Source organism: Camelus ferus, chromosome 1 (genome assembly GCF_009834535.1).
Source record: "Camelus ferus isolate YT-003-E chromosome 1, BCGSAC_Cfer_1.0, whole genome shotgun sequence".
NCBI lineage: Eukaryota > Metazoa > Chordata > Mammalia > Artiodactyla > Camelidae > Camelus > Camelus ferus.
Genome location: NC_045696.1, coordinates 40,422,149 through 40,440,884, shown reverse-complemented (window position 1 = coordinate 40,440,884; position 18,736 = coordinate 40,422,149). Strand labels below are relative to the sequence as shown.

At 40.8% G+C, this 18,736-nt stretch overlaps 1 protein-coding gene across 2 annotated transcripts in view; it reads right to left on the bottom strand.

Moving 5' to 3' along the window:
* Positions 1-6,210: 6,210 nt before the first annotated feature.
* Positions 6,211-18,736, bottom strand: part of COL8A1 (collagen type VIII alpha 1 chain) — a 146,213-nt gene continuing 133,687 nt past the window's right edge. Inside the window, exons 3-4 of one of the 2 annotated variants that reach the window (XM_006195641.3) lie at positions 14,220-14,550; positions 6,211-10,837 (exon numbers count right to left, since the gene is read on the bottom strand). In XM_006195641.3, coding sequence (XP_006195703.1) covers positions 8,928-10,837; positions 14,220-14,547 — 2,238 coding nt within the window. In that variant the 5' untranslated portion in view covers positions 14,548-14,550 and the 3' untranslated portion in view covers positions 6,211-8,927. The remainder of the gene's footprint in view (positions 10,838-14,219; positions 14,551-18,736) is intronic. The other variant, XM_006195642.2, reaches the window with a different exon arrangement.

Genomic DNA, 18,736 nt, shown 5'->3' with positions numbered 1-18,736 from the left:
ATCTTAAAAATTCTATGCATTTCCACCTTGCTCCCTTGGGATGCCCACTTGGAACCCAGGTATGATACAATGAGAAAGCCCAAGGTAGGCCACACAGAGAAACCACATGGAAAGGACATGTCCCACAGCTCAGCTGAGATCCCTGATGACAGCCAGCATCCACAGCCAGATGTGTAAATGAAGATGCTTCCAGATGATTACAGGTCCCGGTTGTTGATTTCCCTCCCAGACATCACGGAGCAGAGACAAACCATCCCCACTCTGTCCTCAGAAGTGAATTCCTGACCCATTTTCTCATGTAAGAAAAAACCTGCAGTGGAACCGGTGTTTCTCCTCTGGCTATGAGAGGGAGACCTTGTTCCTTGGGGATCTGTAAGTTGCAGAAACCATGCTTACTTCCCCTCTCCTGTCAGCTGTAGGGTACCCTGCTTAGAGTGGCAATGAATTTTCCATCTTTCTCCCCACAGGGCTAGGTGAGGTCAGGTGGCTGAAATAAAACTTACTTTTAAAAAAAATTCACATCTTGAATATGTATGAGCTCTAAAGATCGCCTCATTTAGAGGAAGAAAAACCTAATCTTTGGAACCAGAAAATTGACATGGAGATTGCATGTTAAGGTTTGAAGAAGAAAGGAAACCATTCCTTTTTGCACTCTGGGCTCATCGGGTAAAGGTAGACTGCCTCCAGCAGCTGGATCTTAAGGCCCCTAGAAGGTCACATCCGCTGAGGCAGAGGAGGTGCAGTAGGTGGTAGTCCCCTGAGTGATCTGCAGAGCCTCCCTGGGAGAGGCTGGAACTTGTGGTTTCCGGACCACCACAGTGGTGCTGCTTAGACTCTTTACCCATTTGGCGAACACTGTGGTGAACCTGGAGGTAAGGGAGGTTGCCAGAGGTCATAACCCTACCAGGGACTTGTCCTATTAGCAGATGTTGTCCTTCTAGTTTTTAATTTTTTTAATTACTTTTTAAATTGTGGTAAAATACACATAACATAAAATTTACCATCTTGACTAATTTTAAGTGTACAGTTCAGTAGCATTAAGTACAATCACATTGTTGTGCAATGCTCACCACCATCCATGTCCAGAACTCTTTTCATCTTGCAAAACAAACTCTACACCCAGTAAGCAATAATTCCGCATTCCTGCCTCCCTGCTAGTGCCTGGAAATCACCCTTCTACTTTCTGCCTCTATGAATTTGACTTCTCCAGGCACCTCATATCAGTGGAACATGCAATATTTGTCCTTTCATCATTGGCTTATTTCTCTTAGCATCCTGCCCTCCAGGATAATCTGTGATGTTGCATGTATCATAATTTCCTTCTTTTTAAGGCTGAGTAATATTCCACTGTATGTATATACCACATTTTGCTTATCGATTCATTCATCAAAGGACATTTGGGTTGCTTCCACTTTTTAGATATTGTGAATAATGCAGCTATGAATATGAATGTACAAATATCTATTTGAGTCTCTGCTTTTAGTTCTTTGGGGTATATACCCAGAACTGGAAATGTTGGGTCATATGGTAATTCTATTTTTCATTTTTGGGGGAACCTCCATACAGTTTTCCATAGCTGCTGCCCAATTTCACTTTTTCCACCAGCAGTGCACAAGGGTTCCAATTTCTCCATATCCTCACCAACACTTATTTTTTGTGTTGTTTTGTCTTGTTTCATAATAGTTGTGAGGTGTTCCCTTTAGTTTTTAAAGCCAGCTGCCCTCATATCTTCTAAGGGGTCAGGATGTCACCATGACATCTGTCAATATACAGTCTTCTGGTAGCTGTCTGTCTCTGTTGTCTCTGGTCAGGACTAAGAAATAACTGAGGTCATCTCTTTCTTTTGAGGCAAGCTAATATTCTAAACCCTCACTGGCAGTTGTTTGCTTCTTAGGCAACTGAAAATTGTATCTCCTGCCTTTAGGCAATATGACGTGATACCTCAGAACATGGACTGTGGAGCCAGACGCTTGAGTTAAAACCTTGGCATTGTCATTTATTACATCTTGGACAAGTTACTTTGCCTCAGTTTCTTCAGCTGTAAAATGGGGCTAATAATAGAGGTATTATAAGGAGTAACTAAGTTAATACATAAAATTACTTCAAGAATTTCTGGTCCAGGGTTGTCACCCAGTAAACTGTAGCAGTCGTTACCGACATCTTCATGCACCCTCCCAAGTACCGTTATTACCTACTGTTTTACAGGTGCAAAAGCTGAAGTTTAGAGACGTTAAATAATTGACTCAAGGTATCACAGCTTCTAAATAGAGGAGCCAAGATTTGTTCTGAGTCTGGCCCCAGAGCCCTCTCCTAACATGTTCTATGGTGACTCTGGTTTGGCAGAACAAATGACAAGAACAGCATTGTCCTTGGTGAAGAAAGGCAGCTACTAGTAGCGGCCAGTTGGAGCCTGGTAGGCATTCCAGCAGCCTTCCCCATCTTGTCTCTCACCCCACAAATGAAGAGCAGATGTGAATGCTGCTGCCAGCCACTCACTTGTCAGATGAGAACTGACTTGGCCGTGATCATTATAAAATTAATTTTTAGGCCTTGGTGGTTTCAACAAAGTATGTGAATTGTAGGTCTCCACAAGAATCATAAACTTTAATTTAGAAGTGCTTTTGAATCTAATAAAAATCTATTTTTACTTGTATTAAAGTAGCAAAGGGGAAAAAAAAAATCCCTCTGGAAAGGTTCTGGATGCCTCAAAGGAAAATTCTATTAGATGGTTCTGTGTTTCAGTAACACACATGAGAAACTTCTGAATAATTTGTTAAAACAGGATGGATGGTTAAAATGGGATGATGTGACCCACTTTTTAAATTTAAATTTCATTGCCCTTATCTCCAGGAAGTAGCAAAAATAGTTTCTAACAATAAAAATTATTAACAGCTATTTGACATCATAAAGAATAATTTGAGCATAAAATTTATCCTGATACAAATATTGGTTTTGAAAATGAAAGCTTCAGAAATTCTGTGTAACTCTTTGCTAGAAGAAAGATAATCTAACGCTACTCCATAGGTATTTTTCTTTTCTGTGATACGAAATGAGCACGAACATTTGCAATTTTAGAGACGTAAGGACCATTAAAGAGAAAAATTTTTCTGAAATACAGTAGAACGTGATTTACACTCTTTATCAGCCCTGTGTATTTGGAATTCATTGTAATTCCGTATGAATTGAGATGACATTTCCCTTTGCTGTATCTATGACGAAAGGATTTGTTAAATAAACTCCTACAGCAAGTAAGGGAGGACATTTTAAAGCAATTTAATCATTTGTGTCTGCAAATGGTGCTACTGATTTCAAGTGAGTCTTTTCTCTCTCTTATTACAACAGGCCACTAGGTCTCTCTCCAGGCTCATGGCTCCACCTTTCACCTTTCTAGCAAATGCACATCTGGGGCACAGGCATCTCCTGCCGTCAGGTAAATCCCATGAGTCTGTACGTAAACTGAGCATCCTCTTCTTTCCCTGCCTGGAGCAGGCTCCGCAGTAGACTAATTCTGTCAGTGGTACCATCCCTGTTTTCCAAGTGTATCAGTGAGAGGAAACTACCTTTGAGTCAAGCTTCCTTCTCCCTCATAAGGCCATTCTGGGATTGTCCCCAGGTTCAGACTAGTCTTTCAACTGTCTCTTCAGTTCTCCATTCTTCTTCATTCCATTTGCTAGCCCTTGAAGTAGCTCCATTGTTATGTAGGCCTTAAACTCTGACGTCTGACCCTCACTTTGAGATTGGTTCGGCCCCCTTAACCATCAACCCATCATCCCACTCTTGTTTGAAGCTGTTCTGAGTTCCTCACTGGTTTTGCTACTTGTAACTTACCTTCTCCATAGAATCATCAAAGTAATTTTTCTAAAATACTTATTTTCATGTAATTTTCCCACTTAATGACCTAAAATGTTTTCTTATTGCATATTAGATAAAATATAACTATCTTTCCTATATGTAAAGCCTTATATCACTTGACCCTTCTTTGGTTATTAAGTCCATTTCCTTTACTGATCCTTCAGTAGCTCTTCTGATCTAGTCAGGCCATTTCTCTTATCTCAGCCTCCTTCCCCCCAGACACACACATGCACACACACACACAATGTCAGTTTCCTCCTCTGTCTATTAGAGGAAGAGGGCTATTCCTCTTGGGATGCCCTGTGTTTCATTCATCCAAATTCTATCCCAACTGAAGATGATGTCTCTAAACGTCATGTCCAAAAAACCTTATCTGAGATTGTTTCATCCCACAATAGGCTTCTAAGTAAGCTTGGAATATATAATCTTCTGTATAATCTTATAATCTCAGATCTGGATTTAGTCCCACCTCACGTCGAGTTTAACACTACCTCCCACAGCAGCCTTGAGAGATTCATTCTTCCCTACAGCCTGGTGCTGGATCAGCATTCTGCAATGAGCTGTGGGTGCAAAGATGAAACAACGAGGTGTTCTCAAGAATTTTTACACCCTCTCTAGTAAGAGAGACAAACAGTACAGTTGCAAAGCAGGAAAAGTGAAGGGACGGAAGATTGTACAAGGCAGGATGGTGACTAAATCTGAGCAATAGAGAAGAGGGGGTGATGCTTGTGCTGTGTCCTGAGGGCTGAGGAGGAATTCTCCAGCAGACAGGTCAGAGGAGGCCTTCCCAGGAAGGGAGCGGCACGGCTTGGTCTTTCTCTTTCTGAACTTCACTAGCACGAATGCAGCCAGTCGGCATCACACCACCCTTGTTTGTGTATCACCTGGAAATCAGTTTGTTTAACATCTTGATGTCTTCCAAACAGAAGACATTTTAAAACAAAATGGTCATATTTTCTGTTGCTTTTGTATCCCTCACGTCTAATAATATCAAGTGCAAAGTAGGGGCTACTTTGTCTTTTGTTTTACCTTTAAGGGATTCTATAGACCCATTATAATGATGGATTTGCCCCGCTCATCCGGCATTCCAAATTCCAACCGCTTATTCCTTCTTGACTCTGTCTCCTGTATCTCTCTTTCCATTTACTTTTGTGACCAACAGTGTGTGCACACGAGATGACTGATCCATGCTATGAAAGAGTCTTTGGCTATGGAATGAAATAGAGCTAGTTGTTCTATGTGGGAATGGAATTTTTGTGGTTTTGAGCTTCCAGATTGTTGGTTTAAAATTACTATATATAAAATAGATAAACAATAAGGACGTACTGTATAGCACAGGGAACTATATTCAGTTTCTTGTAATAACATATAATGGAAAACATCTGAAAAAATGTGTATGTATGTTTATATATAACTGAATTGCTTTGCTGTACACCTGAAACTAACATTGTAAATCAACTACACTTCAACAACAAAAAACCAAATTGATGGTTTAAACAAGTGAGTTAAGCTGTCACAGACTAGTGCTGCAGACTTGCTTGTCGAATGATTTGAATAACTTCTTTATAATATCCTAGACATAAGTTATAATCACTCTGAGCTTGATAAGTTACCATGAAAGAATTCTTTCCTTATCAGTGATACTTATTAAGACCCTTAGGTTCTTGAAACGGATCTGCTTCTGCTCTATAGCTCCACTCACCATTACCTCCCCTCAAAATATTTGTCTCTGGTGTGGCAAAGTATGATAAAATTGAGTATTTGAAGATGGGTTTCTTGTGGAGAAAAGAGATCTGTGGCAGTTTTTCCTTTCAGGTTGGATGTGACAGATGCAGCAGCTAACTGTTCCCTAATATCTTTTCTCTCTTCTTCCGTATTAATAGAACCTCTGATTTTTAACTGGACATGTGGTTGCCCTGAATAAATATTCAGTTTCCCATACTCCCTTGCAGGTGGCTGTAGCAATGTGACTAAATTTGCAGCATGGGATGTGGGAGGCCCAAGCAACCGCTGTGTTGATTCCTTTAAGAAGGAATCATGCTCTCCCTTTCCTGATTTTTTTCTCCTTCCCACTGGCTGGAATGTGGCTGTGATGGTTAGCTATCCTGGACCTTGGAGATGAGAGCCACACCTCAGGGTGAAAAAGTAACAAAGTAGAAGGAACCTGCGGCCCTGGCTGAAGCTACCAAATGAAATCTAGCCTGTTTATGCTTGAAGCTGGTATGTCAAAGATCAATACTCGTTCTGGTTAAGCTGGGATTTAGGTCTCTGTTTTAGCAGCTAATAAACACCTTGGGGGATAAAAAGTTATGACGTTCAAACAGAGTTAGCTGAGTGATATGAACAAGATGAGAAACGTACTTTTAAAGGTATTTAATAAGACTTTTTTTCCAAATCAGTACAAATATTTAAATACAAAAATGATTTGCTATTGACAAGTCTCAAATCTATCGTGGAAACTCAAAAAAGTTACCAGTCTGTTCACTGTTCTTGGTATTCTGTGAAATATTTGAGAACAGTCACCCACTGCGGACATTCTTTTCCCCTGTGGGATGTCATACTGCATTAAAACTCTGTATTTAAATAACAATATTGCCAGTTTGGTCCAGTTTCACATGGAAAAGTTCTAGTTAATTTTGAATAAAATAGGGATTGTAGCAGTATCCCTAGGCTTTAGAACATGTGATTGTTTCATCTGCTTTTACACTAAATGTGTTAACATGATGTGCAACACTCAAAAGGGCAACACAGATACATAATTATTTAAAACTCTTTTTTAAATTAAATGGAGTAATTCATTTAGCTCTGAGATTAGCACCATTGTAGAATACACAGAATCTGGCATATATTTTGCTCCTCCCCTATCTAAAAGTTAGAAGCATATGCCTGATAATACACGCACACACACACACACAAAGGCAATTGAGTAACAACTAATAAATAAGTTGGAAGGTATTTGAAAGTGAAGTTTGGTTTTAACTCAAGAGGTACTTTCTCTCTTGGTGGAAATAAAAAGCCCATACATGTACAGATAAATACAGTTTTACAAATCAGCTGATATGACTTGCTTCCAAGCCATTTCAATGCAGCTATTCAGCAGTCGGAGCCCAGTGGATCCATGTGACCCCCGTAGTCATCAGCCCTAAACCAGCATCCTTAAGACCAACCCAAAGGATATTTGACTACATCCATGCTGTCTACTTTGAAAACGAAGGTTAGGTGGGACATCTTTTTACTGGGAAAAGCTTGACATAGAGTTAGCCATGAAGAAACTGTGTGGTGATGAACTAATTTCTCTGTTTAAGAAGTGGAGACATAATGGCGCTGGTATACCATACGGGAAAAAGAGATATTAGGCTGAGGAGAATTTTCTTGATGCTTAAAAATGATTCAGATTTAATATAGACACAATTCCATGTGTGTTTAATACCGTATTTATTTGTGTATTTTCCCATCTGTACCTATCCCCTCATTTCCTCACTCTTAATTTTTAGAAAGAGATACAAGATTCCACCACCAGAGCCCCACATTATTTCCCCTCAGTGGCTTACAGCGTCAGCAGCAGACTCTTAGCCGACCTGAGATGCTTCGTTTCTGAGACCAGATTTGAATGTGCGAAGCAGTTAGTATATACTTAAGTGAAAACCTGGAAAAATATTTATTTTTCACTTTAAACTCGTATTGACTCCTATACTTAGTACAGGGGTGACATAAAAAGCATGGGCCGTCATTGCCCTTTGACATTCCAGATAGCTCTTCCACAGGTTACTTCTAAAGAAACAGTTCTTTTCCTGCAATTTTAGTACCTACAGCAGGAAGTAGTACATCTATTTTTTAATTTAAAACTTCAGAAATTATTTTTCAAAATAAAATTATTTTTCTATGTAATTCTGAAACTCCCCCTTGCCCTTCCCCAAATAAAGGATGGCTTGGATTTGGGAAGTTCACTTTGGAACATCAGACAACACACTGGTTTGCATAGGTACTATACAGGGAAATTTCTTCAAAGTTCAACGGCTACTAAGAAGTATTGATATCCCCTTCATGGATGAAACCTCATCGTCATCATTTGAGTGTGTAGGCAGAGGAAGGGGAGCATTATATGCATATAAACACAATAACTGCTATTGATAGTGAACATTCCACAAAACTGGAAAGTTATGGGGGGAGAGGGTTATTTTTTTCTTATGACTTCCAGGTGTTTATATTAGTTGGGCCATAATGGAAATTACATGGAGGGAAGAAGAAAAAATAAAAATCACAGGAAAAAAAAACAAGCAAAAAGAACCCTTGAGGAATAAATCAGTTAATTATTGCTCATGCCTCCCAGCTGATTTGCTAGCTCCTTTAGGAGCACTGTCTTAGGTCCCACAGAAGTGTCTCTCCAGTTCTAGTCAGAGAGAAAGCACTAGTAAATACACTACAGTTGATTGGTTCTCTTGTTCTTCTAGGGACACCAGACACGCAATTGTGAATAGGACTCGTTGCTAAAAGACACAGCCTCAGACAGGGGAGAAATATGCCTTGGACTAAAGCCCTACCCTGGTTCCTGGATCCTGGTCCCCCTCTTACTGGGGGGGTGGGTAACATTGCAGAACTCCTCCCCACATTCTGTGACAAAATATCTGGGCAAATACAGAGGAAATTATGCAAGTAAATACGGTATGTAATTGTTATCATTGACATTTCTTTAAGCCATATTTATAAATATTTTGAAGTAAACAATATGAGTGAGTGACTTTCATTAGCTATAATCCTTCATACTGAAATACTTTGATCTGAATAAGCAGGTTATCATGGAAGCACATAACATACAACAGCTAATATGATTCCAGTGGGTACAACACAAGTGTCAGTACTTGATACATAAAATCTATCCCATCATTTTCAATGACAAGCTGCTGTGCAGAGCACTAAACATGCATCTTAGTTTTTATTTGTACATGATGGTTCAAATTTTCACTTAAATATAACTTTCCAACTATATAAATGTTTTGAAGCAATTATGTTTTTCATTTGGATGTTTTGGTGCATCATTTTCTTTTCTTCTATTATATCTCTCTCTTTTTTCTTTTTTACATGGGATACAATAAATATCCTGAAAAAGAGGAATGGACGTACTGCCCAGCATACAGTCCCGCAGCCTGTTCAGAGGGCATCTGGAGGAACACGCGGTCTCCGGGCCGAAGCAGCAGCACCGCACTCCCGGACGCCTGGTCCAGAAAGCCCTTCTTGTACTCATCGTACGTGTACATCATGGGCTCGTTGTTCTTGAACAGAGCAACCCACACGTTGCCCCCCTTGCAGTGAACATGGTATGCAAAGTAGTAGACCCCGGGGACCTCGCAGGTGAAGATGCCCGTCTGTGGGTTGTAGTTCTGTCTGCCGTTATAGAGCAGTTTGTCAAACTTCACGGGGGCCCCCACAGGTGGGAAAGGTGCAGTCAGCTCAGCAGTAAATGCAGGCATCTCGTAGGCTGGCCCTCCGTTCTTGCCTTTCTTAGCCCCATAGGCGTGGGGGGGTTTCACTCCATCAATTCCCAGCCCCATATCAGGCAGATACTCTCCATGGGGTGGTGGTGTTGGGGGCATCACAGCTGGGAGGCCTGGGGGGCCGGGAGGGCCTGGGGGCCCTGGAAGGCCAGGCTGGCCTTGGGGACCAAGGGCACCAGGCTTCCCTGGGGGGCCATGTAGTCCTGCTACTCCAGGCTTCCCTACTCCAGGGAACCCAGGGGGGCCTGGGAGGCCCGGTTCCCCTTTGGGGCCTGGAATTCCAGGTGGTCCAATGGGACCACTCGGTCCTGCAATCCCTGGGATGCCTGGAGGGCCCTGCAAACCCTGAGCCCCCGGGATTCCTGGTTCTCCCTTCGGTCCAAGCAGCCCTGGAGCACCGGGGAGCCCTGGCAAACCTTTGTGCCCAGCTTCCCCCTTGGGCCCTATGGGACCTGGCAAACCCCTCATGCCCGGGGGCCCCACTTCACCAAGGAAACCTGGCTTTCCTGGGAAGCCTTGAAGCCCTGGCTCACCCTTGGGACCTGGTGGCCCCTGTGGCCCCACAATCCCACCTTCTCCTTTGGGTCCTGGAAAACCAATTGCACCTGGAGGGCCCATGGGACCTGGGATTCCAGGCAGGCCTGGCTCTCCTGGAGGACCCCCCATTCCAGGGGCACCTACTGGTCCTTTCTCTCCTCTTGGCCCCAGAGCCCCAGGAACACCCCCTACACCTCTGTCACCTTTGGGTCCTGGGAAGCCTGGTTTCCCAATCCCCGGAAGGCCTGGGGGTCCTGGCAGCCCTGGCAGTCCTTGCTCCCCTTTGCCACCTGGAAATCCTGGCTGGCCTGGGATCCCGTCCTGGCCTGGTTTTCCAACTCCGGGCATCCCAGGAGGTCCTTGAACTCCTGGGACCCCAATAGGGCCTTGTGGCCCAGGTTCGCCTGGAGGGCCTGGCTTTCCCAGGGGGCCCTGGGGCCCAGGGAAGCCTGTCACTCCTGGTTTGCCCACTCCTGGAAGTCCGACAGGGCCAGGAGGGCCGTGCATCCCTGGAGGACCCTTCAGGCCTGGCAAACCTGGCATCCCAAAGCCCTTCTCTCCTTTAGGACCCTGAAGGCCTGGAGGTCCTGGTGGTCCTTTAGGTCCTCGCTCACCCTTGGCACCTGGTTGCCCTGGTAACCCTGGCCCACCTGGCTTCCCAATACCAGGAAGTCCGTGAGGCCCTGGAGGGCCTTGCGGTCCTGGGATCCCCATAGGCCCAATCTCCCCTTTGGGTCCAATTTCGCCTTTTGCCCCAGGCATTCCCATGGCTCCTGGCTTTCCTGGCATTCCAGGCATACCTGGCTTTCCAATTCCTGGATATCCCTGTGGCCCTGGTTTTCCTTTGATTCCAGGTATCCCATGACCTGGTAAACCAGGGGGCCCAGGTGGTCCTCTTGGGCCAGGCTCTCCACGGGGACCTTGCTCCCCTCGTAAACTGGCTAATGGTATTTCTACTGGGAAACAGGAAAAGAGAGAAAGAGGGAGGCAGGAAGAGAGGAAAAGAGAGAGGGAGAGAGATTAATACTGATTGTATTTCACTTCATTTCAATCATTATTTAGTTCCGACACATTTGTCTATCACTTAACGAGAGGAAAAACTAGGAATGATGTGTTCAGGTTTCAGGACTGTCTGTTATCAGTACTTCATGGACAATCAGCTGGTAATTTCTTCATCATATTTGAGATACTGTTTTGAGAACTAGTATCTGCAGCTGTTTCTATCAGCGCTGGTTAAGTAAAAGAGCTAAAAAGTAATAAACATTTTTCTCTAATACAAAACTTGGAGATAATGTGGTATGTTCACAATAAAGAATTCAAAAAAGGATAAAGAAAAGTCAAAGTTGCCTATAAACCCACTACTCAGAGATAATAGCTTAACATTTATATGTATTTCCATCTCATGTGTTCTAGGTATATATATGTTGTACACACACACATATATATAATATATACTAAAAATGAAAAATATATAGTGTGTGTATTTTAAACAATGTTGGAGTCGTTATTCATTTTTATTTTTTCTATTTTTAATGTTAGACTGCATTTTCCATGTCCTTGATTTTCTAAATATAATTTATGACAAAATAATATTTCCTCTTGTGCTGAAATACAATGTGATGTAGAGGATGAAGGTCATTATCATGTGGATTCAGGGAAGAACAGAAGCATTTTATTTTGTATGTGGCTTAATAACATCTTCTACATCTGTCCTCTAGAGTCAAATAGATGACTTTATTTCTTTAATATACTGTAGGATTTCCTAAGCCTCAAATATTAATTCTTTAATAGGTTATTTCTCATTTACAAATTTGGTTTTTCAAATAGGAGATGTGAATAAGTTATTTTAGGGTGATAAGCAGTATGGATAAGAAATTGAGCTGGGATTAGGAGCAGGAAGCTCAACTTCTCTTCCTGTCTTGAAATGAGATCTTGACTGGTCAATTAAATGTCTCACTTTAGTGGGTCACCTTCAGTGTCTCGGTTTGCCTATCTGTACAGCAAAAATAATACACCCACACTACAAGATTAGATAATAGATGTGAAAGGCCTTATGCTTTCTTGAACGGTTATTAAAATACAAAGCACATGTTATTGTAATGATTATGCTGTGCCTTGCAGAGAAATACAGCTCTGGATATTCCATGCTACTGGGAGTAATGAATGACATAAAGCAAGAAAATCTATGGTCCCAAAGTCTTATTTTAACCAGCAGTTGCCTTTTAATCCTGACCATTGTATCTTTCACTGAGCTACTGTTAGAGAACAGAATAGAACCATAGGATTCATTTTTTCCAAATTCCCCAATTGCAGTGTGGTACCCATCTGAATAAATACAGGAATTGCCAAAAGCCAGGCAGGCCATTCAAGAAAGGAAGGTTCATGTATAACTGAAAAATTGTGCTCTACACTGAAATTTGACACAACATTGTAAAATGACTATTACTCAATAAAAAAAAGTTAAAAAAAAAAAAGAAGGAAAGAAAGAAAGGAAGGAAAACAAATGGCCAAGATAATCCCTTAAGTGGAATATCACCTGCTAAAGAGAACTGTGAATACTTCTTTTATGCTAATAGGTATTCTATGGTACTATTAAGGTGTGCTGTTTCTAAGCAGGAATTGTGTAGCTCCTATATCAAGAGAGCATTTGGCAGGGTCACATCTTATTCAGCAGGAATCCTGGTGTCTAGCATGTGCCTGGAAGATACTCTGTTCTTACTTAGGGTTTATTGAACGACCAGCTGTAGCAACTCAAAGTTCTTATGGTGCTTTAGCATTTATTTAGTACTTTTACTTCCCTTATGTCATTGATTCTCTCAATTATCTTACTTTATAGATGAAGAAATGTACTTTCAGAGAGGTTAAATGGCTAGGTGTGTCTCACTTTTGGCCTGTAGGCATCCAGGCCTCTTAGCACCAAACCCATTAGTTCCCCAGAGGTAGAGCTTCCTCCTTTTGCCAGAATCAGTGGGAATGATTTCTATGTCCTCAGCGGGATTGCTACTCTGATGCAGTTCCTTTCCTACAAATGCTGGGTTTCCTAGAATGCCAGATAAACCAACTGAATTTTTAAGAAAGTGTCTCTCACAGTGATAGGCACTTTGCAGGTGTTGAATAACTGATGAATATGCCTAGAAAGTAATGGAGAGAGTTTCAGTTACCATCTCTAGATGCAGCCTGTACTCTACAGGTTCCTCTGTCAATTATTGAGAGACATATATAGCAATTCAATTAGAACAGTCTTAAAAACATTTATCTGGCATCTAGTTTGCAAAATGCTTTCATATGATATTCTTTTTAAAAAATTTTACATTTAATTAATGTTTTCTATTTTTATTTTTTAAATTCTAATTTTTTATTGAAGTGTAGTCAATTTACAATGATAGTTTCAGGTGTACAGCATGATTCAGTTATACATATATATTTTTTTCCTTTTCAGATTCTTTTCCAATATGATGTTATAAGAAATTGAATATAGTTCCCTGTGCAATACAGTAGGTCCTTGTTGTTTATTTTATATATAGTAATATGTGTCTGTTAATCCCCAACCCTTAATTTATCCCATCCTGCCCTTTCCCCTTTGGTAACCATAGTTTGTTTTCTATGTCTGTGAGTCTGGTTTTGGGTTGTAAATAGGATTTTTTTTATTCCATATATTAGTGATATCATATGATATTTGTCTTTCTCTGTCTGACTTACTTCACTTAATAAATAATCTCTAAGTCCATCCATGTTGTTGCAAATGGCATTATTTCATTCTTTATATGGCTGAGTAATATTCCATTGTATATATATACTACATATTCATCTGTTGATGGACATTTAGTTTATTTCCATGTCTTGGCTATTGTGAATAGTGTTGCTATGAACATTGGGGTACATGTGTCTTTCCAAATTATAGTTTTCTTTAAGGCTTGAACTTTTCAAGGGTAGAGTTTTTTTTATGTATTTTTTTTTCTTTTTTTCTTTTTAATGGAGGTACTGGGGATTAAACCCAGGACCTCATGCATTTGCTAAGCATGCACTTTACCATAGAGCTAAACCCACCTCCCTTGAATTTATTATTCTTTTATTTTGATCTTTTTATTGTGGTGAAATACACATAACAAAATTTAACATTTCCATCATTTTTAAGCATATAATTTAGTGGCATGGAGTACATTCATATTACTGGGTAATCATCACTACTAAGGGATAGAGTTTTGAATACAGTAGGCATTTCATGAATGTCAGTCACACACGCTAAAATAAAATAAGATTTAGCACCACCACCCCAATCTCATAGTTTAGGATTTTGGAAAGCTGCTGTTTTATAACAACACCAGAGTATGACGTTACCTTTGCCTTTCTTAGGTGCTGCTTCCTTGCCCATTCTTGGCGCCGGCTGAATTTCCTTCATATATTGGGGTAGATGTGGATACTCCTTGCCGTACTGCATGTGGGGCAGCTCCTTGCCCACGTTAAGGCCATCTTTGACCAGAGGCATATGAGGTACTTGCTGGCCCAGGGGCTGGTACTGTGGAATTTGCGGTGGGATCTGAGGAGGGATTTGAGGTGGCAGCGGCTTGATTCCATAGTAGGCACCAGCTTGGGTGAGCCTGACGGAGCCCAGGGAAATGATGAGCAGCACCCCCAGCAGCTTCAGAGGCGCCGGCGGCACAGCCATCACCTATGGAGGAAAGCATGCACCAACACGGTGAAAACCAGCAGGCAAGTGACCGGGGTTTACCAAGAGAAAGAAGGAAGGAAAAAGAAAAGGAAACAGAGTCTGTATCAGCAGAACTTCATGAGCAGAAGACAAATGGAAAGGAATGTGTTATTTTTCAATAGAAAACAAAGAGATGAAAACCAGGCAAGAGTAGGCTCTGTCCAATGAAGGCAATTGGTGGGATTGTAAGCTACGGGACGGACTGCTAGTTGTCCCTGAATGTAAATTCTGCCCTCTCTCATTGTGTTGCAACCCCTGAATTTCTGCTGGAACAGAGCAAGCCTAGAATGAAGACATTTCAGCTAGATGTGGCCATGTGACAAAGTTCTGGCCAATTGGATGTAGCTGTAACGGGTACAACTTTCCATTATTTAGAAGGATCCTAAAGAGGAGTGGGCATGTTCTTTCTCTTCCTCCTTCCTGCTGGCTGGAATGTGGATATATTGGACAGGAAATGGACCAGACACCATGGGCCATGAAGTGAAAGTTGTGCATTGAGGATGGTAGAGCAACGTACTAGAAGAAATCTAAGCCTTGGTTGAACTTGGAGGCGCCATATATTAATCTTTAAGTTTGGAATTTGTTTATGCAAGAGAGATTTATCTTCTTTAAATCACTGTTATTTGGGGTGCCACACATTTGCACTAAATTTAATCCTAACAGAATAGATTCTCCAAAAGGAAGCAAACTTGGCAGCAAGTCAGGCTTTGTTAGCTAGTGCCAAAATTCTATTCTAAATGGAAACAGTTAATAATTTATAGTCTTTATGCCAGGGGCAGAAAGTTTTCATATGTCACATGCCCTTCGGCTGCTTTGGTGTGGTCAAAAACAAGTGTAAAGTTGAAAGAGCAAACAATAACAACAATAAAAACAGAAAAACTCTTCTGAATTGGTAAAAAGGTACTTCATGTGACAGTCCCAAAATGTCATTCAAAAAAATCACCCTGATAATTAAGCACATACAGGGATGCCATTTACTTCTTTTAATTAAATACTATGAAGTCATTTGTTTAGAATTTGGCTAATTGGATCTGGGTCCATTAAGTTTATCTTTGTATTATGAAAGAAAGGAGTTTACAAAGCAAATTAGTTGTATAAATAAGATAAAGATGTGTAAGTACTCACAAGAATAAACTGTTTTTGAGCCTTTTAACAGAATCGTTTGCAAATTAGCAACTAATAAAATAAATATAAATGAGACTTATCTGTTTATAAAAACCATCTTGAAAAAACGTCTATTTGGAAATGCCCAGGGCTGACGACCAAACAGCCCAGGGAGCTGCATGGATCACAGATCCCCACTAGAGGGCAAGTGTGGTACACATCAAAGTCCGCTCAGTTACTCTCTGGTACTAACACCACATACAAGGCTCTTATATGCTATGAAAGGACTTAATCCGAATCCAAAGTAGACTGTCATCATAATGCTGGAGAGGGAGGGAAGAAGGGAGGGAAATAGAGCGAGATGGGGAGAGAGGGGGTAGGTGAAAGAGAACAAGCGAAAGTGCAGGTTTCTCACAATATTTAATATAAATGTCTTCTGCAAAACTCTGAATAAATTTCTGTCTACAAATAATTGAATTTCCATTCTCTTGAGAGTCTGTTTTCTTTGCTTCTGCCTTACTTAATTGTGGATCATAGTTTTCCACTTCTTAGAAAATGTACATTGACTTTGCAACATCCTATTCAAGAATAATGCCAAGAGTGAACAGGCTACAGAAGAACTGGTTAATAAAAAGCACCTAAGAAAATATTTAATAAGAATCTCCACTATGAAATTAATTGCATTATAAGTTTTCTAAATATACTAACTTATCATTTTTCCCCCTTTGGGAAGAAAAATCAAACATCTGTCAGGAAAATAGGACTTTCTCTATTTCATAAATAAGATTTATAAAACTTTCTCCATTTCATAAATCAGAAGAGTCTTCAAGAACTGTTTCAAGAGTACTCTAAATGGGAAGAGATAGAAAGCGGTTACTTTATGTCCTTATAAGAATAATTAATTGTTATAAACCATTTGGAAAGAGCCACAAAATTAATACTGATTTATACTCAATAATCAAATTTATTTTAGATAGAAAAAGAACATCTGTTATTAGTACTCAATAGTGATTTACTGAGTACTTACCAGACCCATTAGTGCACCTGCTCAGGGATTACAAAGATGAACATAATATGGTCCATGGGTCCTGCGCTCAAGGAGCTTATACTTTTTCAGTAGGAGTGACAGATGTGTAAACTATGGATGAGCAGCAAAGGATATGGGGGAAAAGTAAATTTCCCTCCCACTTCCATTCTTTAGTATCTAAAATCCCTTCTCTTCGAAGCAACAACATTTCCCATTTCCCTCATATTTTCCCAGGGATATTCTATGAATATGCACATAGAATACACACCCATTTAAGACACAAATTATGCACCACTATTCCTTTTTTTCCATTCAGAAGATCGGAACTTGAGACCTTCTTTCTCAGCTTAGTTTTGTGTATTTGAGTAGATCCCTTCAACTCCTTCATGTGTTAGACCCGACTCAGTTGCTCTCTAAGTCCCATCTGGCTCTAACAAGCAGTGTCTAAGGCACTCACCTGAGAGCTGACCTGGTAATCCATACTAGAAATGCATGGTGATATCTTGTCATGTGTAGCCTGGGACTGAATTCTACCTTTGGGGATTAATGAGTTGAATTATTAAAGCCTAACCTTGGGGTGACATCTTTAATAATAAGCTCGCATGCTTAGTCCTTCACCCTTCTATCAATTCAGTGGATGTGCTGGATTATAGTTAATACTCTTCAAACCAGGACAATCTAACGAAATCCTGGAAAACGGGAAGGAGGCGAAATGCCTGGAAGAAGACCAGCCGCATACCAAAGGCCCAGTGGGACTCGGCTCTACTACAATTATTTCGTCTCATAGGCCTGGCCTTTCTCTCCTGAAAACCGCCTCCTTTGGTCGGCCGTCTGCCGTTTCTCTGGTTCTTTACTTGACTAAACTTCGTTCAGTTTTAGCTTGAATGTTTATACAGGGGCCCTGGTTAGAATTTACCACTTGACTTATCCTTACTCATTTCCCTCTTGTCTCTGAGGATCTTTTTGGTGGTCAAAGTGGTGCGGTGGTTCTCCCCAAATCACTCAAAAGAACATTGGATTTATGTAATGCTATACAAACACCTGGCGGGGAAAAGCAGCCTCAGAATTCCTGCTGGGAAGAAATGGTGGTAGTAAGTTTTCCTGCCTCTTTTTTCTTTTTCTGAGGCTAGAGAACACAATAATGCTGCGAGCACTATTTGATGGTTTTGGTTTTTTTTTTTAATTTTGTCTTTGATAACTGGTTGTGTGTGTCTGCACACTTAGGTACACAGGAACATAAACATACATAATGTGTGTGGACCCTGGATCTTTGCCAGTGAGGCCAGCTTAGTGATGGGTGTCCTGTCATATGGGAAGAAGAAGCCACAAGTTCAGGAGTTGAGCTGTAACTCTGCCATTCTCCACGTCCATGACCTTGGGCAAGTCCCTTGTCTCCACTGAGCCTCAGTCTCCTTACCTCTAAAATAGAAACTATAATCTCTGCCTCCCTCACAGCGCTGTTCAAGAGCACAAATGATACTGCAAACGTGTCAGCTGAAAAGCACCATTCAGATTTAACTTATTATTAATGGAGTGTGACCAAAAAGACAAATCAAAACCAACTGAAATGTCAGAGACTTTCAAAGAAGGATATGAGCCAAAGTAAATGTGAGGTTAACTGCAATAATGATAAACCTAACATGAATAAAACAATAATGGCCATTAAAATGTGCTTGTTAAAAATGGCAAGAAGGAACAGATGAACCACGGCAATAATTCATTCTGGTGTCAGGGTCGCCAGCCCTCATCGTTTTGAACTGACCTAAATGGTTCCCTGTATTTGGGCAGGGCTACAGAGAGTTTCAGTTTCCTCACGTGACCTGTAATGTATATAACAGAACAACTTGATATATATTATTTTAGACGCTCCTCAGCATTTTATTTGTACATTGATCCTCATGAGATTTTGGCTTGCTGTCCAAAAGAATGTTTAAGTATTTAAACCTTCGATCCTTGCCCTAAATCCAACTTTCCCTTTCACAAGGGGCTAATACAGGATGTCTGTGTTTGTGTATG